The 27,427-nt window shown below is 47.7% G+C and overlaps 1 protein-coding gene and 1 pseudogene across 1 annotated transcript; both read right to left on the bottom strand.

Moving 5' to 3' along the window:
• Nucleotides 1-1,731: 1,731 nt before the first annotated feature.
• On the bottom strand, nucleotides 1,732-25,508 carry TBX19 (T-box transcription factor 19). Its single transcript, XM_032389483.1, has 8 exons — nucleotides 25,306-25,508; nucleotides 15,482-15,746; nucleotides 14,042-14,176; nucleotides 11,217-11,278; nucleotides 9,924-9,985; nucleotides 8,002-8,190; nucleotides 5,759-5,894; nucleotides 1,732-2,017 (listed from the first exon to the last, which is right to left on the bottom strand). Exons 1-8 carry the CDS (start codon nucleotides 25,506-25,508, stop codon nucleotides 1,732-1,734), a joined length of 1,338 nt encoding a protein of 445 aa, XP_032245374.1.
• On the bottom strand, nucleotides 10,602-10,759 carry LOC116622807 (annotated as a pseudogene).
• Nucleotides 25,509-27,427: the final 1,919 nt, after the last annotated feature.

Raw genomic sequence — 27,427 nt, 5'->3', positions numbered from 1 at the left:
TGGAAGAGAGGTGGGAGCAGGGTCTGAGCAGAACCTACTTCCACTGCCTCAGGGACGCCCCACGTGAGCACTCCGTCGGTGCAGGGTGATTGATAACGGACTGGGAGAGCGATGCATCACACCGGTCTGGAAACCTCACTCCCGTAGTTAGCAGCGCATCCCGCAGTGGTAGAAAAGGAAGAAGGCAAACCAAGGACCAGCGACTTTGCTCACTGGCTCCATTCTTGCTGTAGCAACAACCTTGGCCAGGGCGGAGGTCGAAACTCTTACCTGAAATGAGGTTCCTGCAAGATTTATCACTCTATTTCTCTATTCTAGGCAAGTCGGTTCCAAACTTGGCTCTGCGACTGTTGTCTGGAGCACTTGTTGACATGCAGATTCCTGGGCTCCAGCCCTAAAGATTCTGATCCGGTAGGGATGGAGTGTACCCGGGAATCTGTGTTTCTAACAGGTGCTCGTGGTCATCCTGGCACAGGGGATCCAAGGACCAATATTTGGAAGTAACCGCTCCAGCCCACACTGTCTCCATGGCATCAATCGCTGCAGATGGGCTATGGCTCAGACAGGGAGCCCGGGGGGAGCACCCAGCATGTTCTGGGCTCCCAACACTGACATACTAGTGTGTCCCGGACACGTGTCTCCAGCTCTGCCTCACAGGGGGCCCCACGGCTCTCGTTTTTAGCACACGTGCTCTACACACCAACTGCACTCGGTCAGTTTATTGGGCACCTACTATAGACAAGGCACAGGACCAGGTGCTGCGGGGTACAAAGACAACAAGGCTAGTCCTCACCCTCAAGGGGCTCACAGTCTAGTGGGAGAGAGACACACTCACAGGTAAACAAAAATACAAGGCAGAATGGGACGAGCTCTCGCGCAGAGGCAAAGCCCGCGGGACGGCAGGCAGCGGGCAAGGTCCCACGTGCCGAGGCCCGCCGGGTGCTGGATGCAGGCAGTGGTGCTTCGGCCAGTCCCCCGGGGACGGGCAGGATTCACACAGGTGGGACTGACCAGAGAAGGATGTTTCAGGCCCGGGGAAGGCGTAGAGGGGGGGAAAGTATGCTGAATGTCTGCCTTGACCGAAACATAGGCTGCTAATGGGATGGTGAAGGGAACTGAAGCTGGAAACGTGGTTTGAGACTAGATGGTAGGGGGTGTCCTGATGGTCAGGATGTCTGACTTCGTTCTGTAGGCAATGGTGAGCCATGGAAGGTTTCTGAGCAAGGGAGGACATGATCTCATTTCCTCAATTCCAGGTACATGGCTGTAATACATGATTAGCGCTACTGTTGATAACTTCACTCTGGGGACTTACACCCTCTCTTGGTCTCAAACCAGAAGCCCTGGGGCCACAGATACTTTCCAGGGCTGCACAAGGCTAGGAAGCCTTAGTCCAGGTAAATTCGGAGCTCACTTAACAGCTTTGCATCACCTCCACAGAACAGGAAGCGGGGCCTTCTAGAATCATTTGAAAGTAAGGGGCAGGGCCAAGGAAGGTACTCCTTGAACCCTGGTGACCTAAGCATGTCATGGATGAGCTGCAGAGAAAATGGGAGTGCGAAAAGAAACCAGGGAGCATCACCAAACTAAACCACCTCCCGTTACCCACCCCACCCTCCAGCTCACTGGGTGGGGAGACCCTGCAGTCTAACTCCCTAGAATCAGTAGATGGGGTTTCTAAATGCTCCATACAGACAAGGTTCTCCGCTGACACCTTCCCTAGGATCCTGCCTAGCTATCCAGGGAGGAGGGAGAATGGCGCCCTCCCCCACCTGGGCCACCCCAGCCCGAGAAGGGATGTGAGGCCACTGCTGTCCAGGTGGACACGGCGATGCTGGTCAGCGAGGGCTCCCCCAGAACCTCCACTCCCGCCGAAGTGGGTGCCTGGGCAGAGAGGGGCGAAGTCACAGCTGGACTCCCCAGAAGAAATGCTCCCGGGGAGCTGGTGTGCACGTCGGGTCCGGGCCCAGCCGGGCCCCCGCCGCTGTTGCTGATGGTCCACAGGCACGGGTAGGGGCTGCAGAGACAGAGACACAGAATGCTTGAGGACGCTTCCAGAAAGGCCGGCCAGCTGCCCGGCACATACACGGTGCGAGGGGGCCCAGGGCCAGGAAGAAGGTGCCCAGCCACGGCTTTCTTTCTAGCTCTGACACAGAATAGCCCTGTGCCTGTGGGGAAGCTGAGGCCAGCAGGGAAATGCAGTGCAATAAGCATATAATTAGGCATCCTGACCTGAATTTCCACGCTTGGCCCTGCCACTGGCAAGTTTGATTTTGAACACAGCATTTCATTTCTGGAGGCCTGCCCTGCGGCCGCGTGGGTGGGCAGGAGAGCAACAGGGGGGGATCTGGACGGCAAGGCCTGCAGGGAGGACCGCTCACTGGCAAGAGAACTGACGTGGTGCGGCAGCCGGGACACACAGGTGTCGGGAAAAGCGGGTTTGCATCCCAGCTCCACCACTTACTCCTCCGTGACCTTGGTCCAATTCACACCTCTGAGTCTCAGCTTCCTCATCTTCAAGACTCGGAGTGATAATTATGCACACGTTACAGATGTTGTTGTGACGACTGAAGAAGATGAGCAGATGGCGCCTAGCACACGGCACTCACCAAAGGGTGGTGGTTATAATGAACTCTTCCATTCCTGGTCTCCACCCAACAGCTCTGGTCCCTGGCAGAAAGGCTGGGGAGCGAGACCTCCTCGTGGGACTTCTCTTATTCTAAAGCCCTGGTTCACAGACCTGGCTGCACATTGGAACCCCTGAGCAAGTTCCAAAATAATACTGATGCCTGGGTCCTGCTGCCACGGATCCTGACTCAACCAGTCTGGCATGCAGCCCCGGGGATCAGGATTTTTAAAAGCTTTCCAGTGGATCATAATGGGCAGCAATATTTGCACCCGAACACAGACGAAGATGCCTGCTCTTGGAACAGGTGGGATAAACACCCATGCTCTAAGCCTTCGGCCATCCCTAGGTCCTGACATTTTAGAGTCTCTGCATCTTCTCATACTGCACTGCGTGCGAATAGGCTCATTACGCGGTGACGGTCCTGGGCTATTCTCTAGCAGAATCTTTATGGAGTCAGTAGTGGGTTAAACATGCTACTGAGGGAACGAGAGGGAGAAATGCCACCTGCACTCTGTGCCCCAGTCCAGAGACTACAGACCTCACTGGGCCAGAGGAAACCCACGGAAGGCCAGGCTTTGAGTGTTTGCTTGTTGTGTGTTTGGGTGTTAGCCAGCTCGGCTTGCTGAGATTCGGGGCCTGATCTCCAGAAGAGACGCTTCCACAACATCGCTCAGGGCAGGACCCCTTCCTGATGCCTCCCGGGCCGGTGGGAAAACCATGCACTCAGTTATACCTCTTACTGCGTGACCTTCAGGACGTTTTTAATGCTTCTGAGCTTTAGTCTCTCCAACAGTAAAATAGGAATTTTAACGCCAGCCTTGTGGATGTCTTTGATACTATAAATTACTTGCATAAAGTATCTAGGACAGAACCTGCCACACGATTGTTTAATATCTTCAAGGACTCGCTGTCTCCCTTCCTACCACAACCCAAATCCATGCTTTTCCCTTAGATAATCCAGTCGAGCACTGTCCAATAGATATAAAATGTGAGCCACAACAGCAAGGCTGAATTTTCTAGTAGCCACATGAAAGAAAGAAAGAAAGAAAGAAAGAAAGGAGAGAGAGAGAAAGGGAGGAAGGAAAGAGAGAGAAGAAAGAAAGAAAGAAAGAAAGAAAGGAAGGAAGGAGAGAGAGAGAAAGGAAGGAAGGAAGAAGACAGAAAGAAAGAAAGAAAGAAAGAAAGAAAAAAAGAAAGAAAGAGAGAAAGAAAGGAGAGAGAAAAGAAGGAAGGAAGGAGAGAGAGAGAGGAAGAAAGAAAGAAAGAAAGAAAGAGAGAGAGAGAAAGGAAGGAAGGAAGGAAGGAGAGAGAAAGAAAGAAAGAGAGAGAAAGAAAAAGAAAGAAAAAAGGAAAAAGAAAAACGAGACTTAAGGCTAATTATATTTTATGGAACCAAAAATATTTAAAATATCATCATTTCAACACGCATTTGAGGTAAAAAAAAAAAAAGTTGAGATTTTTATTCTTTGTTTCCTGCTACATCTCCAAGCTTGTGTGTGCGCCTCACTGCCAGCACACCGCCCCCGGGCCCCGCGGCATTTCGAGGGCTCAGTGGCCGCCAGCGGCCGGTGGGGGCTGCGTGGGGCAGCACGGCGCGAGACCCTGAGCACCACGTATCAAAACCACCAAGGTCAAGCGTACAGCACACCCACGAGCTTGTTAAAAGGCAGAATCGCAGGCTCCAAGCCAGACCTGTTCCTTAGATTGTGCATTTTAACAATATCCCAGGTGATTCTAACACACGTGTAAGTGTGAGCAGGCCCGCTGTAGCCCAAAACGCTACGATCTCCTAACGTTTTCTAGACGGGCAGATCACACATCATCGGACATCTCCCAAGACCCAGCTTTTAATTTTGAATCCCTTTTTGGACCGTCTCAAAATTCTGCATACCTATGTTGAACTTCACAGCTGGCATTTATATAGAACGTTACTGCTCACAAAGCATTTTTTTTTTTTTAAGATTTTATTTATTTATTTGAGACAGAGAGAATGAGAGAGAGAGAGAGAGCACATGAGAGGGGGGAGGGTCAGAGGGAGAAGCAGACTCCCTGCCGAGCAGGGAGCCGATGTGGGACTCGATCCTGGGACTCCAGGATCATGACCTGAGCCGAAGGCAGTCGCTTAACCAACTGAGCCACCCAGGCGCCCCTGCTCACAAAGCATTTTAATGCATTTTCTCCTTCTGGGCTCACCACAACCTACGGAGTAGCTTCTATTATTTCCATTTTTGCGATTAGAAAGCTGGAGCTCAGTGAGGCCAAGAAAACTGCATGAAGGCACAAAGTCAGTAAGAGATAGAACCGGGACTAAAGCCCAGTCCATCAAACTCCAAGGTCCCTCCCTGTCCTCTCCCCCACACTCTTTTCCAGAAGTCAGAACGAAACTCAGGTCTCTGGTGTGCACGTTATGCCATGGGTCCTACATGCTACACTCTGCTCATTACCTGGGTTGTGGGCCAGGCACCCACAGTCTGTCCCCCTGTTAGGACGGGTGGCTTATGAGAACACACACAGCCCAGCATCTTGAATTCTCAACGTCTATTTACACTTATTCCTTCAATCCTCCTACAGTCAGTATCTATCTGCTACCATCACAGTTTACAATATTTCTGACTGGTTCAGGACAAATGATTTCAGGCCATAATGTCTTTTCCCTTTTAAAAATAGAATACCAAAGCTACAGAAGAAAGAGCATACAGCTGAGCAAGTGCTTTCCCCTCCCTGCTCTCTGGGAGAGAAAAGTCCATCCTGGGCGCCTGGGTGGCTCAGTCGCTAAGCGTCTGCCTTCGGCTCAGGTCATGATCCCAGGGTCCTGGGATCGAGCCCCACATCGGGCTCTCTGCTCAGCGGGAAGCCTGCTTCTCCCTCTTCCTCTGTTGTTCCCCCCCCCAACCCCCGCTTGTGCTCTCTCACTCTCTCTGTCAAATAAATAAATAAAATCTTTAAAAAAAAAAAAGAAAAGAAAAGAAAGAAAAGTCCATCCTGTTGTTACCCTCTCTTCCTAGTGGCTTAGAAGTCAGGACAATGGCTTAACCCAAGCCACCCTAGCGAAAAGAATGAGCTTGAGTCTCCAGTGCTCACGTCAACCCCCAAGACCACCAATGAGCAAGTTGCTGGTGTTGGTCTTACCTGGGCCCTGGATTGATCGGCCCGCTGGTGTGGGGTACGGACAGGATGCTGGTGTGTGGTGTGGAGGACAAGGAAGTCCAGCTGTCAGCTCCGGAGAAAACTTGCAGGTTATTGCTGGAGCTTTCTATCAAATTCACTTTGGGGAAATAACAACAGTTCAGTTGATGAAGCACGTAGAACATACAAAGACGGTGGCCAATGATACCATTTTACGGCAACATGTACCCACGGTTTGTTAGTACTTTCTGAGGGAAACAGAAAAGACGGAGGCTCTCAGATATACTGAATGTCAACCATATGCCACATGCCGTTCATATTTTGATCTTCACAACAACGACCTGTCCTCTCCACTTTATAGATGAGGCTCCGAGAGGTGGGACGATCTGCCCTTTATGAGGCAGATCTGTCTGACTCACAGTACCACACTCAGTCCCCTGTAAGAACGGACTGTGTCAGCATCCCCTGAACACAAGCCCAAGGGCCCGCCAGTGCCCCCGATGAGATTTCTGAGGAGCGGCACCTTATTCTTCTCAGCAACCCCAAGTAAATGGAAACATCTCAAGAATAGTGTCTTCTGGGGCGCCTGAGTGGCTCAGTCGTTAAGCATCTGCCTTCAGCTCAGGTCATGATCCCAGGGTCCTGGGATCGAGCCCCGCATCAGGCTCCCTGCTCCGCAGGAAGCCTGCTTCTCCCTCTCCCACTCCCTCTGCTTGTGTTCCCTCTTTCACTGTGTCTTTCTCTGTCAAATAAATAAATAAAATCTTTAAAAAAAAAAAAAAAAAGAGGGCGCCTGGGTGGCTCAGTTGTTAAGCGTCTGCCTTCGGCTCAGGTCATGATCCCGGGGTCCTGGGATCGAGGCCCGCATCGGGCTCCCTGCTCCGCGGGAAGCCTGCTTCTCCCTCTCCCCCTCCCCCAGCTTGTGTTCCCTCTCTCACTATCTCTTTCTCTGTCAAATAAATAAATTTAAAAAAAAAAAAGAATAGTGTCTTCTATGTCTTTGAATCTCCATTTGCATAAATAGTGTATAATAAGAGAGAGGAAGGAGGGAGAAAGAGGAGAGCGAGGAAGAAGATTCCGGCATATACGCCTGGCTGGCCTCTGCAACTTCTTCAGCCTCAGCTCTGGTCTTCCACCTCTCCCACTACCCTCTGTTCCAAATCCATCCCCCAGACACCCCAGGTCCTCTCCCCGTTATGCCTTTGCTCACACCACTCTTCCCTTCGCCTCTCCTGGATCCCTTGCCATCCACCCTCACTCCTGCCCACTCCCACCTCTGTCCCCTTCTCTTCATCCTGCAAATCTCAACGTAAGCGTCAACCCCCCTGGGCAGCTCAGGCTGCTCTTTTTCCTTCATTCCCACAGCACCTTGGCTTGTGTGTTTCATGGAATGTTTCTCGAACTTTAATGTGCATGAGAATCACCTAGGGATCTTGTTAAAATGTGGACTCTTTCAGAAGGAGAACCCAAGAGTCTACATTTCTAACAAGTTCCCAGGTGATGCCACAGGTCCGAGGACCCACAGGAGAGCTCTGGCTACACTGTGTTATGATTTGTTATTTATGTATTCGTGTAGCCCTGAGCTTCTTCAGGGGAGAAACTGTACCTTCCTCACCCTCCTATCCCCACCATCTAGAAGAGGGCCTGGCACCTAGCAGGGGCTCAGAAGCTGTGTTTTATGTGCTGACCACACGAAGGAACCAGGACGCAGTGGGAACGTTGCCCACTTTCTGGTATCATTAAGCTCCATTTTATTCCTTCCTGGCAGCAGCTTCCAAGGTTGCTGGGGGCGGCATGTGAAGGGACATAGGCAGCTGGTGACCCTCTGCAGACAGAGCTTAGGGTGTCCCGATGGAGCCATGGAATACGAGTGGTAGAAAAGAGCCACGGGAAGGCAGTGAGCTGAGGATCCCAGAGCCCCCAAAACTTGGCTCTTAGAGATGCAGCTTAAAAAGCTGAGTCCACCGGCGCCCTGGGAGGAGGCCCTACACACCCAATAGAAACCAGGAGACTGCCTTATGAAATAATTATAAGACACGAATAATGTCATAATTACATAATCAACTATTAATATATAAAACAAAATCTTAAAATAATAATATATAATACTATTACATGTATTAGATGAAAGGGATGCCATCTTCAGATACTTCTTTTTACTACTAGCTATTGACCATTTCTCCACATCGCCACCCCCACCACCCCCCACCCACACCCCCAAGGGCTTAATTAGCAAAACCACACACCTGAGGGAGAATGGTTTCTATGCATGTAGGCAGAAGGGTAGGGAGCCTGCCGGTGCCCTCGGAGGCCAGGATAGCGCTCACAGCCATGGTGGGAGTGGGGAGCAGACAGAGGTAAGGGGGTAGCATACTGGTAATTGGCGTTTCCTGCTGCGCACACTCCATCCGGATTGGAAAAGATCCAGCCTCCCACTGGAAGAGACAAGAGGAAGACACAGGGACCAACCCTGAGCTTCCACACCAGACGTCAGGTCCCCAGCCACTTGGCATACCACGTCTCTGTGTGAGCGACTCTGAACGTCTGCCCCAGAGAGACGGAGGCCAGCCCCGCTGCCGCTCCCCTTCCATGTGAGCAGCTTCCCTGCTGCTTAGCACAAGGATGGCAGTTCCTATCAAAGTTTGGAAAGCCTCTTGAGGAATGCTGGAACAGAGCCATATAATGAAAGACCCTTTAATGAGTAAGTTACAGAAATGCAAAAGTTAAGTTGCTTCTGACTTACTTGAGTTAAATTAAAAGTCAGTCTGAGAAGGGGATGTTGGATGTATGTGTCCTCTCCAGCTACTCGGAAATGTTTAGTGTGCCTACATGCGAGTGAAGGTCTCTTTCTGCCCCGTGGGAAAGTGTCTGCTTTCTCACTCCCAGCAAGAGGGGCCACGGTGGCTCCCCTCACCACCCCACAGAGGATTCTGGAAGCAAAAAGTGGGGAGCTGGCTGGGACACCCTGACGCAAGAATCATGCAGAACATTCTGGAAGGCTATAAAACATTTCACAGAGATTGGTTTTTGAATGAAAAAGACAAACAAGAAACGGAAAGAAAGAAAAGGCATCCAAATTGGAAAGAAAGGAAGAAAAGAAAGAAAGAAAGAAAAGAAAGAAAGAAAGAAAGAAAGAAAGAAAGAAAGAAAGAAAGAAAGAAAGAAAGAAAGAAAGAAAGAGAAAGAAAATGTTCTCGATGTTCAGTGGACAAAGCCAGGCTTGGGGGCGCCCGGAACCAGGCTCCTGCGCACTTGGCTCACCACAAGTAATGGACACACCCGAAGACGTTCGAGGAGAAGACTGCAACGCCTGACCTTAATAAAGATGCGGTTCTGCCCACGGGGCCGGTACTATTACAAAAGGCTTGTTTCTCCAGCTCGCTTTAAAAAGTGCTTTCCTGCAAGCTGCTCCCTTTCCGCTCCGCCCTGGAACATGCACAAAGGCTTAGGAGAAGCAGCAAGGAGAGAACCCCAGAGCCTGACGGCGGCAGAGAGCGCCTGAACGGACCACTAGGATTCTCAGTCACGCTTCTCCGACTCCGGGGTTAACCTTCCACGCTGACCTCACTGGCCCGGGTTTCTGCTGCAGCTTCAGGGGACCTCCTCCCTCACGGGGCCTCCCCTGCCATCCAGACACGGGGAGCCCGGCGCCCTGTTAGGGACACCCAGCACCTGCAGAGTCCCCAGCAGCCTATCACTCACCTCACCTGGGGCTGTCCAGTCAGCCACCAGACTCCTCCCCACGGGCAAGGCCACAGCCTGCCTGAAGCATTGTGGTGGGAACCTACTCGAAAATGAGCAAACACTAAGAACAGGGGCGACCAGGCCAGACCGCCAAGAGGGGAGAGTGGAGAGGTAGGAGATACTCCCAGAATGCACTTGGGACAGTCCTTAGCCTCTGGGACAGGAACACGCCAGTCTGAGAAGTCCATCACTCCCGTTCCTATCTCCCGCCTGAGATCCCGTCCAGCCCCTCAGGAGCACCAGTTCTCTCTGGGAGTTCTGGAAAGGGCATACACTTGTCTCAAGTGGAAGAAATAACATGTTGAGTCTTAAGAGAAGCTCTGGAATGGGCCATGAGCACTCGCGACAGGTAGCATCTGAGTGTGGTGGGCGATGGGTCCCAGTGCCCCCCAGGCGCATCCCACCCAGTGTTCGCCCAACTCACGGTGAGAGTAGGCCACGTGCTGGCTCTCAGAGACGGCTTCCGGAACGTCTTTGAGGTGATTCCTGAAAGAGAGCGAAAGGGCGCCCTGGCTGTCCAGCATATTATACAAGTCCAGCAGAAAATCTACCCCAAATTCTCTTTGGAAAGCAATACATTTCTTGGAATAAGAAAATGAAACACCTTTTGTCTCAGATCTTTCCCCCCTTCTTCATCCAGGGTACTTTATCTAATGTGCAATTCCTCCTTGAACTGCAACCTAATGTTACTCCAATTTGCCGTATTTACAGCTATCCCTACTTAGTATGATCTCACTGGTTTGTGGTCATTGGTCCTGCCTGACAAAATTCAAGCAATAACAGCAGCTGGGATTTGCGTAGGACTTCGGGGCATGAGCGCATCTGTGATATGCTAGATCCCCCAATAATCCTGCGAGGAAAATATTGCTATGCCCACTTTGCAGATGTTAAAAAGTGGGCTTCAGAGAGGCAACGTGACTTATGTAAGATCCAACAGCCAGGAAACAGCAAAGTCAGGACTCCAAACTCCAAGTCAGGACCACCTACTCAAAGTCCTGTTCATCTCACACATGAGATTTTCCTCAGGCTTTTAGTTATCTGAAATTAAATTAAATCAAATATTAACAGGACAGACAAAGTCTGTCAATTGAAGTCAATTAAGTACCAATGTTCTTTTTTTTCCAAGAATGGAAAAGAAAAACACGAAGATGTAGAATCACTAGCCTCAAGTGGTAGCATTACCATTCACCATCCCAGAAGTCTCTAAACTGATAAGAACGGATACTACACTTGATCTTAGCCAAAAGGCCAAGAAGCGATCCCCAGAAGTCTCTGAATGGTCTTCCCTTGGACCTGAAAGATATGAAGCTCTCACCTTTATGAACTACTCATCTGAATCACTCCCTCTCCTGGACTACATGTAGTTTAAAAAAACATTATTGAAACCATACTACTCAGAATTGAGGAGGAAGGGCAGAGTGAATTACTAAAAATCTAAATCACTTCATTATTTCTTTTGCATGTGCCTGTGTTACTTTCAAGAACCGGTAGTAAAACAGAGCTGAGCAAACATTGCCAGTTAGAGGTTCTCCTGGAGCTCTGTTCTGAGGGACAGATGATTAGGAGTTCATTGAATTTTGTTGATTTTGTTGAATATGGAATTGAATGTTACCAACCTATTTTTATCAAAGCTAATGCAAGCTCCTTTCAAGATGAGCATAAATTTCACATTTGCAGAAGTCAACTCATAAGATTTTACTGAAATTTCTCTACTCACCTTTCCTTGGCATCCAAGAAGGCTTTGGCAAAAGGGTTGTACTTGATTTTGAGAGCTGTTATCTTACGTTTGCAAAGACAAGAAGCGTTAGTGAAAGTGGAACATGTATGAACAGATAGAGCCCTTTATCTTCGCCTGTGAATTTCTGTAAAGTCAGAATAACCCCCCTCGCTTGTTCTCCCTCTCCATGTTTCTTTGCTCAATTCTGCACGAAATTACCAGTGTGCTGTCTCTGACAAAGAACGTTGTGTTGCGGCCCGTGGTGAAAATGGGAAATGCAAAGTGATGTGAGCAAAGAAAGGGCAAAGCATTAGAAATGTGCAAAGCCCGAAGTGCTAAACCCAGCATCCCTTCTTTTATTTATTCATCCGGTTTTTTTTAAACATATTGAACATCCCCCTCACGTCAGTTACTCTTCTAGTCCCCGGGAACACGGTCGGAGTGATGCAGGTGTGAATCCACGTCTCCCAGACAGCACGGTCCAGCATCACTCCCTGAGTTTAAATGATCACTTACTCGGTGATTCAGATCACAGAAACACAGTTTATCACTCCCACCCGCTGCCACTCCATCCCACGGCCTTCGCCGGCTTCATTCTTCAGAGCCACCGACATCATACACACATACATGATGTATATTTGTTCATGATGTACAGATGTAGGCAGCACACATCTGTGATGCCCACCGCGGCGTTCCCAGCAGGCGGTCACAGTTGACAAATCGTTGCTAGATAAGAAAGCATTGAAAAGAATGTTTATTTCAGCAAGGGCCTGGTAGAAGGAAGAAGAGTTAAATGAAAGCACCACTCTTTCTGACCCGGGGAACGGGGGAGAAGTCAGAAGAGGGAGGAGAACCACAGGGTCTGATGTCCGGGTCTTTCTCCTGGTCTAAACCTGGAGGGGTCAAGGTGCATAGTGAGACCAGCATCTACCCACGGGCCCGCTCCCCTCTCAGGGGGCACCAACACGACTCAGCAGGAAAGTGCTGACAGCAGAGGGAGGCTCTGAGGTTGGACTTCCCTGAGCTTGATTCCCATGGGGCATAATCAAGGCTGAAATACGGCATCAGGCGGCTAAGATAGAGTCCCCAACACCCCCCAACATACACAAACACACACTCTCGAGAGTTGCTAAAGCCAGACCCTCCCCTCAAAGACCCAGACTCCATCCGAGGAAGAGAAGCAGGAGAGGGCTGGCCATCTTGAACACAGCATGTTTTCGCCAACAAAGACAGTACCTGTTGAAATGATCCAAAGATTTAACCTCTGTTCCCACTGGCCTGTCAGAGGGGCTCAGCCAAGAGGCCAGACTACTTGTAGAAAAGAAGTTACATTTTTCTCTGCACATCTGTGATGCGAGTTCAGCCGACAGCTCAATGTTACCTGTAGGCACTAAGGTAGTATTTCCAAGCCCGGATGCTCATCAGAATCCTTTAGGGAGACTTTAGAAACTACAGATTCTGGGTACCATCCCTGGAGATTCGGACTCAGTTGGCTGGGAGGGAGCCCAAATTCTTTAAGAGCTTCCAAATAAAGAAATGCAGATGAAAGCAGCAATAAGATACTTTTTGGGGTTTGTTTGGTTTTTGGTTTTTTGGTTTTTTTTGGTTTTGGGGTTTTTTGTTTGTTTGTTTTTTTAACCTATCAGGTTATCAACGCTGCAAAAGGCTGCTAATCCCCACTGTCAGGAATGGTGTGGGGACTGAAATGAGTATGCTCTCTGAGGGAGGCAATTTGGTGATATTTCAGGATTCTAAACCCACGCTCTCCTTGATAGAGCAATGCCATTGCTGGGTGTTCATCCATGCAAGCAAACAACAGTGGATGTGGATGTTCCGGGACATTCTTTGCTGCATTATTTATGATAGCAAATAAAACGACTATAAACAACCTAATGTCCATCGGTGGGGAGCTGATTGCCTGAAATACAGTATATCCTCTGCAGGCACTTCAGAAAAAGAGATAAACCTGAAAAAAAAGAAATTTGCAGACTAATACGTACGACACGAGCCAACTTATGTGAGGAAGCCCATATTCTCATATATATTTATATATACACAGGATATGTGTGGGGGAAAAACACACTTGAAGCTATTATTTGTAGTGTCCTTGGGGAGTGGGATTCAAAAGGCAGGACAGAAAGAGATCATTTGTACCTTTTCTTCTTCATTTTCACTGAACATACTTCTGTACTATTTATTATGTGGGGGTTTCTTTAATGAACATGTATTACTTTAAAAAAAAATTTTTTTTTTTTTAAGTTTAGTCAGAAAGAATCCAACCCTCCCCTGGCGCTTCTGATGACGAGCAGACCTGGGAAGCTCTTGAGTGTGCAGATGGACCCGAACATCGTGCCCACAGCTAATCCACAGAGGCCGGACTCTGGCTCCTCGGCTCTAAGGGCTGTGGCTTCCTTCAGGCAGGAAAGACCTAAGCGTGCTCAGAAGATCTAGCAAACAGGACGGATAGCATAACACAACCCAGAGGACTGCAGGTGCGGCTCAAGTCTCACAGACTTGCTCCTGGAGCGGGAGCTCACCCAGCTCTGTGCGGGCCAAGGACCCACGGGGCCCTGAGAACAAAGACCCCTGGGCTTCTGTTGGCTTCCATGCAATGCACAACCTCGCCTTCTTGGCACCCAGAGATGAAGCTCTGGCAGGCCGTTGGCAAACAGGCAAGAGAGAGTGGAAAGGGCTACTCCACTGTTCAACTTCATCTCTGCTGAGATCACTGAGATCCTGGAAACCCAGCTTTCATCCACACGTGGTCCCCATCCTCCCACACCCTTCCAGGGGGCATTTCTGCACACGCGCCCATGCACGCTTACCTCCTCGTTCTGATAGGCCGTCACAGCTATGAACTGGGTTTCGGGGAAGGAGCAGTTCATCACCATTCGATGGGCACCTCCAACACGCACTATGTGAACCTGGGGCTCATATTTATGCAGAGAATTCAACATTATCTGTGGAAGCGGGAGAAGGAGAGAAAGAGAAGCCTTGCAGAGTGTGTGGCTCGATGGCCCGCCTGGCCAGGGCCACCACACCACTCCCCTCGCCTGAGAACTGAAGAGGGGGGCAGTTTTCCGGAAGTTTCCAGGGAGCCTAACATCAGCGCTTATGCCGGACTTGCCAGAAAGTTGTTCCTAAAGAGTGTCAGTTCTCTGCCCAAATCCTTCGTCCTTTTTTTTCCTTTCTCTCCCTATTTTCAGAACAACGATGCAGATTTTGATCCATTAAGATATATTGTTGTTCTTCATAAGAGGAAACCTGAGATCTCAAAACACTGGCATGGCTGCATTTCGCAAGCGACTACCTGAAGGGTGATGACATCGGACACCTGCCGGTCACACTGCGTCCACTCTCTGTGACTCACACGGAGGTTTACTGCAAGTCTTATGCTGTGAAACGGGGGGGGCAAGAACCGTTTACTTTTCAATTTCCTGTTTTAATAAACACCTGGAACCTTCTGAACACTGCCAGGACTTGGGTGGCTCACCTCCTCCTGCTAAAGCCTGAGCTCCCGGGTCCCCGCAGGCTAAGCACAGGGGTCAGAGGAGGCACGAAGACCCAGGGCTGAGAGGCTCACAACACGAAATAGCGGGGTCAGCAAACCTCTCCCCCAGGCATGGCGCTGCCCCCAAAACCGTCCACATTTTCTAACATAAATCACAACCCTACCCGATACCCTAGTATTCACAACCCTCCCAGAGAAAACAAAAGAGGAAAAAGCCCCGAATTCTTGTTCCCTCTAATTGGAGACCTTAAATAAAACCTTCCTTATTTAAGGTTTGTTTGTTTTTCTGAAAACCCAAAGCCGCTTCACTATTCTATTGACAATTATCGTAATGTCCCAGCGGAGACAGCAATTATTTCATTTAGGAGCAGCTTTTTATTAAGGCATTTGTCTATTGCCAACATGCCACTTACACCAAAAAAGAGGAGAGAGAAAAACAGAACCCTGGTACCCGCAAACATCTCCTCCCCAGGGCTGGGTAAAAAGCACCACACACAAGACAAAACTATGAAAGGACTCTTGATGATTAAGTAAACGGCAGCACTCTCTCACTCTCTTAACATCAGGAAGTCCATTAAAAACCGAAAGCACCAATTAAGAGCTGTTTATTCCTGTTCACATTTGGACTCCAGGGAATAATTGGCTTCTGTGGGAGAAGAGGCCGGTGAGGACCCCTCTAATTGCCTAAATGCACCCTTGATATTTCTTGATTGGTGTTGCGGGGCGGCCGGGTGGCCGGGCGACCCGATCGTACCTGCCCACCTCCGTTGAGCTTGTTCGTCAGCTTGACTTTGCTGAAGGAGATGGGAGCTTTCATCCAGTGGGCCCCGAAGTTGGGGGAGTCCGGGTGGATGTAGACGCAGCTGTGGCCGGAGACCTCTGGCTTGCCTGCGGGCACCCACTCCCCATTGACGTACTTCCAGCGGTGACTGTCCGTGGGCACGAAGTCCAGCAGGAGGGAGTACATGGCATTGGGGTCCAGCCCCGTGACACTAATCTTGAGGACGGGGAACATCCGTCTAAAAGAAAAGGCAGAAACTGAGGCACAGGACAGACGTTAGCGTGTGCGGGACACCTTGCGCCTTGTCCAGCCATCTCTCCGCTCTCAGGAGATCTGCCGTGGAGCGCCTCGGGGTGCAGAGAATGTCCCAGGGCAGCATCCCCGGTCCCAACAGAGCCTCTTTTTACAAATGCATGTTATATTGGGGTTTTTACTTCAAACCATTGTGCTCCATTTTAAAGTCTGAAAACCACTGATGTAGTCATTTGACAGAGGAACCTAAAGCCCAAAGTGCTTCAATCAGATGCCACATTCTCACAGAGAGCTTTCTTCAAAGACTTCCTCCTGGGGTGCCTCAGTTTTCACACGAATGCCACAAACCAGTCCTTCCCCCTCTCAGAGAGAACACCAGCTCGGAATGACAGTCATGGCATGAACAGTGAAAACATGGTTTCAGGGTAAAGGAAGTGAGGGAATGCTTGGCTCTACAGAGTTAGACCAGTTCCTTCCCTGCGTGACTTCTCAGAGCCTTTAATATGCTAAGGTGCGCTATAAACCTCTGCGAAGATAGGGTCTGTGCACACACTGAACTTACATGACTGTGGAACCGTCCCTAAACTGAGCATTTTGTGGGAATTTGGGCTCAAGACGCACCGACCTGGGTTCCTCGGTCCTGCTGCCATCCTTGAGAACAGTACCAGCAAGTTTGCTCTCACATATTTGCAGAGGCCCCCCACCTGGCTTCTCATTCCCGCTGGTTTGTTTTTCCTTCACCAAATGTACTAAGTTACTCCAGATTATCCTTAAAAGACCTGGTTTCTAGACATGCCCCCCACCACCACCTGATTGCCCCAGACACTGTCTTATTTGTCAGTACCTCTTTTAAAATCTGAATCCCCAAAATGAGAAGCTAACAATCCAGAGTCTAGACACTTGCTGCTCAAATCGGTCCCTGAACCAGCAGCATCGGGATCAGGTGGAAGGTCATTTGAAATGCAGAACCTCAGACCTCACTCTAGACCTACTTAATCAGAAGCTGTGCTTTTCCAAAATCCCCAGGTGAGTCACAGGATCATTAAAGCTTAAGATGTGCTGGTATAGAGCATCTTTAGCTTTTGAGAAAATAACTCAGGAGATGTGCGAGGAAGTGAGGGCAGGGAGAGTCAGAGGACTGTGCTCTACGAGGCTGGGAGGAGAACGGGGCAGGTGGCCGGAGTGGGAAGCTGGGATGGACCGGACCGGCTGCTACTGAGAGCAGGGGTCTGCGGATGCCAGGAATGGGGTGTTGAAAGCAGAGAGGGGCGCACACGAGGATCTGGAAGGTCACCAAGGACATCCTACTATGGCCAGAGGTGGCCAGCGTTGAGAGGAGGTAGAATGGAATTGATACATATGGAAAATGAAGGAACTGACAGACAGATGACAAGGGACGGACCTAGAGACAGACTCCAGCCACGCAGGCTCCCGGTCTCCTGAGCTGAAATTACGTGGGCTTCCTGAGCAATCTGGACATAGATGGGAATCGTTTTCCCTTGGCGCATCCCACCTCACTGATATTTCCTTTCCTGGCTCCTCTTCCAACTTAGTCCTCCCGCTGCATGGAGGGGTTCTGTTTTTACCCCCACCCCGCAGTCCCCTTTTCTAAACGCCCTGCCTTCGAGACCACTTCCCATCTCTTTGCGCAGAATACAGAGCCTGGTCTGTGTCTCTGGTCCGTGTCTCTGGTCCGGCACTTGGCAAGGATTCGACAGTCCCTCTGAGAGGCCAGATAGAAGGGTGATTTTGAGTGAAGGTTCTGGCTCCATCTCCTGCCCTTCCTGAAGCTGCCCTCCAAGCTTCCATCTCATGGTCTTGCTCACCCAGCCTCATTGAGTTGTGGCAAGAACTCCATGAGCTACTTCATCAAAGTGCTTATTCTAATGCCTGCCACCTAACAAGGGCTTTGCAAGTGTTGGCTATCCTGTCATCACAACCAAGCCCTTCAGCTGGCCCCGCTCTCCTTCTGTTCCAAAATCCGACCATGGGGCAGTGACTTCGGAAGTTGAAAACACGAAGGACATCAGCTTCACCTCTCTCCCGCCTGGCTGACAGGTACCACTTGCCTCCACTTTTCTCTCTGGAGAGAAGTCTAGGCAGAAAGGGGAGTGACTGCTAATGGCTTTGGGTTTCTTTTTAAGGATGATGCAAATGTTCTGGAATTAGATAGTGGTGATGTTTGCACAACTTTGTGACCATTCTAAAATCTACTGAACTGTATACTTATGAAGGGTGAATTTGATGGCATATGAATTATTTTTAAAAAACAGAGCAAATCAATAACTTATACCACCTCAGCTTTTATTCTCCAGCTGGCTCACAGTCATTTGCAAGGAGACCCTGGCCTTGGGGCGCCTGGGTGGCTCAGTCGGTTAAGTGTCTGCCTTCAGTTTGGGTCAGGATCCCAGAGTCCTGGGATCGAGTCCCACATCAGGCTCCCTGCTCAGCAGCGAGTCTGTTTCTCCCTCTGCCCCTCTCCCCACCCAGCTCATTCTTTCTCTCGCTCTCTCTCAAAAATAAATAAATAAATAAAATCTTAAAAAAAAAAAAAAAAAAAGGAGACCCTGGCCTTGGGATTATGCGTGGGAAATGCTGAAGGCTCCCTCCCTCCCTCGGCTCCCAGCAGAGCTGTCTCTCCCCTCCCTCAGTCTTGGCGGGCTCAAGGAGAGAAAATCTAAATAGGACGTTAGGACAAGTATATGAATTAAATGAAACTCCTAGGGGAAAACCTGCATCAGATGATGCATCTCTAGTCCAGGTCCTGCCTGAGTGCTGCGTGACTCACCTCGTCACTCCTGTCCCTTAATGACATGATAACTTTCATGTAAAGGAAAATGATGGTCCTTCCCTCGGGAGCTACCTGTGGCATCGAAATTCGTCCACTTGCATATTCTTTTGCTTTTTCTTCAACAGAAGGATTTCCTCTATTCTTTTCTCTTCATATCAGAGGAAACTATTCCCTTCCACAACATATTTTAACGTTTTCAATTATTTTAATAATATTGGCCAAGTATAGAAAGCAGAAGCCCCCTGAAAGGCACAAATGCCATTTGCCAAGAATCACCGAAGTGGACATCAGAAATGATCCCAGGGGCCACACTGGGTCACTGTCAAGAGCCTGGCTTGTTTCTGTGAGGTACACAGAGAGATTATCTGATATCCGGTCCATTGCTTTTTCTGAAATGCTAAAGATGTCTGGTTTGGTTTGTTTTAAGAACACACAGGAATGAGGGGCGCCTGGGTGCCTCAGTCGGTTGAGTGGCTGCCTTCGGCTCAGGTCATGATCCCAGGGTCCTGGGATCGAGCCCCACATCGGGCTCCCTGCTCAGCGGGAAGCCTGCTTCTCCCTCTCCCACTCCCCCTGCTTGTGTTCCCTCTCTCGCTGTGTCTCTCTCTGTCAAATAAATAAATAAAATCTTTAAAAAAAAATTGAAGTATAGCTGACACACAATGTTACATTAGTTTCAGGTGTAGAACATGGTGTCTCTCCTTTTTGATTTTTCTAGAAAATAAATATGGGTCACAAAGAAGGGAAAAGTCCCCTCAATGTTTTCCCAAATCTTAATACCTAATTAGAGGTTTATTCACTCATTGAAAGAATGATTTTTGAGCACCTGCTCTATGGCAGGAACTGTCCGAGGTGAGGGTTCACTGGTAAAAAAAAAAAAAATACGGACCCAGTGTCTTGTTCATGAAGCTTACCTTGAAACACCAGAAGTCAGGCAACAAAAAATGTAAACAGGCTTCTTTTTTTAAATATAGGAGATAATTTTCAACTGCAAGAGTGCTATGAAGGAACAAAAGTAGGTGATGTCACATAGGGAAATTAAGAGTGAGAAATACTCTAGATGGATATTAGTAGGTCCAGGGGGACAGTAAGCTAAGACCCAAATAAGGAGAGGAAATGAGTCCTATAGACACCAGAAATGACTTCTATAAATGCAACTACACACAAAAGGAATAGCAAGTAAATGGCCCTGGGGTCCTATAAGCCTGGACCATTGAGGACTACTGAGGAAAGAGAAAACCAGTGTGACTAAGGCAAAATGAGGAGGGGGGGATCTAATTTTCATTTCTGCTCTCCCTCCTAACTGTATCACGCTAGGTCTCACAAAGAACGTAGCATGACCTTTAATTCCAGAATAAGGGACTGTGTAATGGCTTTTCTCCTTTCCTGCTATGTTCAGGTGCTACACCTGATGTTCTAAAGAACCCATGACCACATGAAAAGGTTCTCAACATCATCAGCCAGCAGAGAAATGCAAATCAAAAGTGCAGGGAGGGATCATTTCCCCATTCACTAGGATGACTGTGATTAAAAAGTGGACAATGACAAGTGTTGAGGAGGTAGAGAAACTGGAACCCTTGCACATTGCTGGTGGGGATGTAAAATGGTGGAACCACTTTGGAAAACAGTCTGGTCGTTCCTCCACCAGTTAAAGACCCTGCTGCCATATGACCCAGCAATTCCGTCCCTAGACATATATGCAAGAGACACGAAAACACACATTTACACAAAAACTTGTATCCGAATGTTCATAGCAGCATTATTCCTAATAGCAAAGAAAGCAGACACAGCCCACATGCCCAGCAACTGATGAATGGATTAAAAAAATAGGGCCCATGTATACAGGGGAATACGACTTGGCAAGAAAAAATGCTACAACATGGATGAACCTTGAAGACATTACGCTAAGTGAAAGAAGCCAATTACATATTGTATGATTCCATTCATACGAAATGTCCAAAGTAGGCAAATCCATACAGATTGAAAGAAGATTAGTGGTTGCCAGGGCTGAGTAGGATGGGGGACCACGGGGGTGATGGCTAGAGATGCAGGATTTCTTTTGGGCATAATGAAAATGTTCAAAAATTATTTGAGGGAATATATGTATAACTTTGTGAATATACCAAAAACCATTGAATTGTACACTTTCAGTGGGTGAATTGTATGGTATGTGAATGATCACAATAAAGCTCTTTTTTAAAAGTAAAGAAAGAAAAAGTAAAGAAGCCATAGTGCCCTGGCTTTTAGAAGGACACAGCTAAAAAGTTACAGAATGGGGGCAGCTAAGTGGCTCAGTTGGTTAAGTGTCTGACTCTTGATCTCAGCTCAGGTCTTGATCTCGGGGTTGTGAGTTCAAGCCCTGCACTGGGCTCCATGCTGGGTGTGGAGTCTACTTAAAGGGGGAAAAAAAAAAACCTTTGTGAAAAGTTACATAATGGTTTATTGCTTTATTCTCTTTAGTCTTCATCTGCCAAGACTTACAATTTTTTTTATTTTGTTTAACAGCTACACTTGCGGTAAGCATAGCATAATGTATAAACTTGCCAAATCACTATGTTGAAAATAATGCAACACCGTGTCAATATACTCAAATAAAAAAAACTTATTTTAAAAATGCTTTTATTCTTTTATCACCACACAAATGAACTAAGAGATGCTATGTAGTTTTTAACCTCCGTTATCCCGAGGAGGAATAAATAAGTCAGTCACCTTGCCACAAATCTTGTAACCGGGACTGGAACTCATCCTAACTCTAGGCCAAGTTCAGCTCCTCTACCTCACCTCCACCTCTCTTTCCACTTCACAATGAGCAGGATGCATCGTCTGGGGATACTCTATGTATTTACCTGTGGGCAGCATCCACGCCCAGCTCTGTTGTCCAGGATGAACTGCACTTCTAATCCAGTTAACCTTTCCTCCTTTTCTTTCCAAGGTCTGGCTAATCACAGAAAAGCCCCAGAGTCTTAGAAGAGCTGAGAAACATGTAAATTGGTCCCTAATTCAGAAGTGGGGGAAAGGAGAGAGAAAGAGAGAGAGAGGGAGAAGGAACAGGAAAGCAAACGTGGCAAGATGAACAAGCACTCCCCCAAACCATGCTGAAGAACCATAGGTGGTTTGGCTTTGCCCATGAGCTCCATGTGCCTTTGCCAGGAGGCCAGTTTCTCAGTTTCTATTTTCCTAACAGGTGATCTCGAGAGCCAGTGCTGCTGAAGGAGGCTATGAGGAGTGAGGTTTGCAGGAAGAAAGGGGGCAGCTTTTGTAGGTGGGGGAATAGCAGAGATGGTTAAAGATAAAATTCACTCGCACCTGTAAACACCTTCCTCTATCTCCTCACAGAACTATAATATTCATGAAATGCTCATCGGAGCATTTGGAGTGTGTGTGTGTGTGTGTGTGGGTGGGTGGGTGTGTGTGTGTGTGTTTGGCGCATATGCGCATGTGTATATTGAAGCTCGTGTGACCTGGTTAGAAGCAGATTACACAAACACATACGATCCTCATGAATCGTAATTGTAAACTTGGGAGAAAAATGTCTGTGGCCTACAGGGCACAGAAATTTATTTGGCTGATGCACAACCTCCATTTTCTCCCCTCCTGCACGGTCCTCACGTCAGCTCGCTGCCCTGAATCACTGGCAAATTCAACTTAATGATTCCCAACACTTATTTCCTGACAACAAATGGACGCACCAGTTACATTCGAAATGCTTCCAATTTCTGAAAACCTTTTCAAGGCAAATCTAATCAGAACTGGGTCAAAATTATTCAACTGCATGGAAATATATATGAAATATAGCATTGTCCCCTAAAGTGAAGATGTTCTAGTAAAGAGGTATCATAATTGTTGTTATATCTGAAAGACAACTGAGCATGGAAAACTAAAAGTTATATTTAAAAAGAGGGAAGGAAAAAAGCAGGGGAAGAAAAGGAGGGAGAGACAGGGAGGCAGGAGAGATGGAGGGAGGAATGAAGGTCGTCAGGATCCCAGTTTCTGGGGATAATCCAGAGGAAAACCCTCTACTTCTGATCCATGTCAGAGGCAAGCCTCCTGTTTATATATACAAATGGGTCTCTGTTTGAAAATGAGACTGAATTCTTTCATCAGTCCATCCTATGTTATTTCAAAACTTTCTCTTTTTTAATTTTATTTAAAATCAGTTAATTAACATAGAGTGTATTATTAGTTTCAGAGGTAGAGTTCTGTGATTCATCAGTTGCATAGAACACCCAGTGCTCATCACATCATGTGCCCTCCTTAATGCCCAGCGCCCAGTTACCCCATCCCCCTACCCACCTCCCCTCCAGCAACCCTCGGTTTGTTTCCTAGAGTTAAGACTCTTATAATGGACAGGAACTATCTGATGACCCCACTAATGCTTCTAGAAATCCAGAACTCTACCCACAGGGGCTGGCAGGTTATATGAATGAAAAAGGCTGGAGCTGGGTGTAAAATAACAGAAATCATCTTCTCCACAGAGAACAGCCACAGGGGCAAGTTCCCCGGGCTCAGGAGTTGGTGTGAAAGGCAGGGGTGAAGCATCCGGAGGAGACGGGCTGTGTCTGCAGGCAGGAGACAGGGGGTACAAGGGAGATTCACAGGAACAGATGGATAAGAGAAGAGGGGACAGGAAACAAGATCTTTCTGTATCAAGAACAATAAGGTGTCACTAACAATTTAATCTGTGAAAATAAAAGATTGAGAGTAATTCCAGGCCAAGCTCGTTCATTACCAACACATCAACTTCTTAGACGTGTGTCTTCCCTTCTCTATCCGAAGTGTAAAGGGAACTGTCTCTCTCCTGGCAAAATCTTGACCCTAAGGGGTTCAGAGACCATAAGAGAACCCAAGAGAAGATTCAGTTCACTGGAAAATGGGAAAGGGCAGCCAGGACCTCCAGAGATAAGAATAACCAAGTTGATTGTAATGAGACTTTTCTACAAAGAATATTTTTCACATATTTAATATTAAAGGACATTAAACATGGGAAGGATTTTACATTTTAAATATGCAGAAAAATATCATATAGGTGAACACAGGCAAGAGGAAGCTCTTCCTAAATTGTAAAAGTACATGCCAATATATCATATTATTAAACTAAATCTGAAATGGTTTCAGAAACTGTAATTTCTTCCCCATAGGAATAGATAAACTGTATTTTTACTTGGTGACTGTGCTTATTTTACTTTCATAGATGGCCCCTTTGACAGCCAAATAGATAGCATGAGGCTAAATATTAGCACAACCACTACCCACTGAGTACAAGGAATAATAAACAGTTCCACCTATTACTGGACATCACAAAACTTTTACAACCGCATCATCGTTCAGCTATGAAAGGAAAGAAAGTAAATCCAACTAGAAATTTAGGAGTGATCCTTTGAAATTAAAAACAGATTTTCTATTTCTTTCTACCAAAAATAATGGATAAATACAGATCAAGAGTAGGAACGGAGGTCGTTACAACTACAAATATTAAAAGTAACAAATCCTATATATGAAATAAGTAGGGGACCCATTTAGAGACAGTGAATAGAAATATCAAGCTTGTTTGGTTGGTATTCCAAGCAAGATTAATATTCCTTCTACTAGGAGTGATCACAATTTATTGAAATGCCCTTATTTCTGGCACACCTTCCCCTTACAGAACACTTTAACGCCATGCAGCAGCGTTGGAGTTCATAATTCTCCCAGAGAGACAAGGGATGGTTCGTTTTCTATAGTGTGCATTTTATTCAAAAATAGGAAAGCAAGACATTGGGAAAGGAAGCATTTTGCACAAGGACAAAAGCCCGCCAGAAGTCCCGTTGGCCTCAACTTTTCTCCCTTAGCAGAATTTCTCCTAAGGGCCACGATCGGAGTCCTGTTGAAACTAACCATACTGAAAATGTCTTCTGACTTTTGTGCTTCTTGACCTTGTGAAGCAAAGGATCTGTGAGCATCAGCTGAACGTTGGGAGCCAGTCTGGCCAAGCTGGGAGCAGAGAGATTTTCTTTCCAAATATTTGCGTTTCCTCTACTAATGAAAGCTCCCACAGTTACTCTGACAGCCACTTAGCAGGGCTGGATTTAATAGAATCCAAGAAATGCCAACAGAGATCAGTTTCTGTTCATCTCTAATTTGCTGCAGTGAGAAAAAGGAAGGTATCTTCTCTTTTCTCAGGCAGTGCATTACGGCTTCAGGATGGTATTATCACTTCCACGGCTCTCACGTCATCACAAACATACACAATATCAAACGAACACTCACCACAAACCCACACCAGGAAGCAGAGGTAGCGAGCAATTAGCAATGAGATTACATTTGCCCTTTGGCTCCCGATCTTCAGCTGGTCCAGAATTTCCGGCAAGTTTGCTATACCTAAGAGGAAACATTCAGCTTCCAAATAAAGTTGACTTTCACCTTATCTGAACTGAGTTGGAGCTCAGGTCTGCCCCAAGATAGGCAGTCAGTCAAAAAGTAATATTCTCTTCAGACTAATTTCCCTAACGCATAGGGCGGGCCCCCACTTCTGGTACCTTCCCAGAATTTCTCCGTTGAAAATGCATGCAAGGTGGCTTCGTCCTCTACTTCTCTGTTGATCTCGGGAAATTAATTAAGTTGGCTGGGGGAGAGCCGAGTGAGACTGTCCTTCTCCTGAGCATTTTAATCAGCCCCCACTGCCTCTGAGTGAAGAAGGGCAGCCTCTTCGAAATTCAGGGGACTCACCACCCTTGCCAAGCCCTCCCAGCCCAAGCAGGGCCGCGGAGAAACTCACCTGCCATTCTTGGTCACGATCATTTCGTTAGTGACTTCCTTGAATCTCTGCCAGAGAGGGGCATCCTCCAGGATGATCTGAAGTTGCTTCTCCGTAGGGTCGCCTTTCTCCCTCCCTGCCTGCAGCTCACTTTCTACCACGTTGAGCAGGCGAGAAACAGTACCATCGCTGCCCTTCTGGGTGCCCAGCTCGCTCATGGCCATAGGCCCCTCTCAAACTTGGTTGAGAAGCGTCACCTATCTCGCCTGCTACCACCTCCTTCCTCCTCTCACTTGCCTGCTTCGCAAACCCAGCTGGGCAGTGCCTGGAGAGCTGGAGAGAAGATGCCCTGGCTCTTGCCTAAGCTCCTAGCATGACACCCCTTAAAGTCTCCAAATTATACCACCAACCTGTTAAGCTTTAGTGGGGTGGGGGAGGGAGGGGAGAGGTAGGAAGAAAAAGCCCTCTCTTAATTACTTATTGGATCAGGTGGGAGAGAGCCTGGCTTTCCCATTGGCTGCTGTGCATAGAATAGACGTTTAAGAAGAGTACTCCATCCAAATTATCAGGCTTTTATCTTGTTGTACCTGAAGAGGTCTAATCACTGTTTTGAGGACCATTTTCCCATTAATTAAAATTGTTCCGGGCCCAGACTGCAACAATCAGGCAAATCATGTTTGTGTATAAATCGTGGCATGTGGCACCTATAGGAAAAGAAGTCCTGGGGAGGACTGGAACTTGATGCCAAAGCAGGCTTTTCAGACACAGTCGAGAACCCAAATCCCGCAGCTATCTACTAGCCCCAGATAGAATAGCATACATGGAAGGCCAAAGGCACTGTGCCAGGAATATGACAGTTGTACCAGAGAGTGAAGGAAGATGCTCTGTGCACCACCCACTCAAGGGTCAAGGTCCAGAGGAAAGGAAAGAGCTAAGGTCTCCTTTCTCCCCGGGCACCCCCTCCTGCTCCTCTCCCTCCTGAGGGATCCTATGCACACACACACCCTGCTCATTCCAAGGGCCCTCAGCGCCTCCAGCAAACAGAAGGGCTCTGAACCTTGTCCTGCCTCCCTTAAAACTCAAAGCCCCAATTTGTTTTTGTCCAGCCCTTGCCAGAGGGACAAAAAAACTCATTTGGCACCGTATTACTCTCTCTCTACGGAGGCACTCTGCCCTCAGTGACTGAAAATAAGCTGTTGACATTACGATGCAGAGCAACTTTGATCCAGAAGGATCCAGAAGGGCTCCCTGGCTTTTCTATTAGACAGTCCATGACCTATCTGGCATTCCGGGGTGAATGCCCACATGCCCTGGTAATATACTACCAGTGGAAAATGCTTCTCTTACCCATGACACACAGTACAAATTGGGGAGGTGAGGGAAAGGACAGAGGTAGCTAGCTCTACCTTCCCAACCCGGAGTAGATCCTGGGGGTTATGAGTTTTTCTCTCAATACAACTAAAAGAGGATCAAAACGAAAGGAAAAATAAAAGCAAAAATGATAAGATAAAGTCAGGGTAAAGATAATACTTAAAATGCACTCAGGGCAGAGGCGCCTGGGTGGCTCAGTGGGTTAAGCTTCCGGCTCTTGGTTTTGGCTCAGGTCGTGATCTCAGCTTCATAGGATCGAGCCCCGTGTTGATGTTGGGCTCCATGCTCAGCGGGGAGCCTGCTTGAGATTCTCCCTCTGCCCCTCCCCCCACCCCCCACCCCCACTCACGCTCTCTCTAAAAAAAATAAATAAATAAATCTTTAAAAAAAAAAAAAACTAAATATACTCTTACTGTATGATCCAGCAATCACTTTCCTTGGTGTTTATCCAAAGTTGTTGAAAATTTATGTCCATACAAAACCTGCACACAGAGGTTTTTAGCAGCTTTATTCATAATTGCCAAAAGTTGGAAGCCACCAAGATGTTTTTTAATAGGCGAATGGATAAACAGTGGTACATCCAGACAATGGAATATTATTCAACACTAAAAAGAAATGAGTTATCAAATATGAAAAGACATGGAAAAACCTTATATTCATACTATTAAGTGAAAGAAGCCCATTTGAAAAGGCTACGTACTAGAGCCTGTGACATTTTAGAAAAGGCAAAACTATGGAGACGGTGAAAAGACTGGTAGTGGACAGGGGTTGG

Source organism: Phoca vitulina, unplaced genomic scaffold (genome assembly GCF_004348235.1).
Source record: "Phoca vitulina isolate PV1807 unplaced genomic scaffold, GSC_HSeal_1.0 scaffold54, whole genome shotgun sequence".
NCBI classification, from domain to species: Eukaryota; Metazoa; Chordata; class Mammalia; order Carnivora; family Phocidae; genus Phoca; species Phoca vitulina.
Note: the sequence above shows the minus strand (reverse complement) of the source record. Positions and strands in the feature narration are given on the sequence as shown.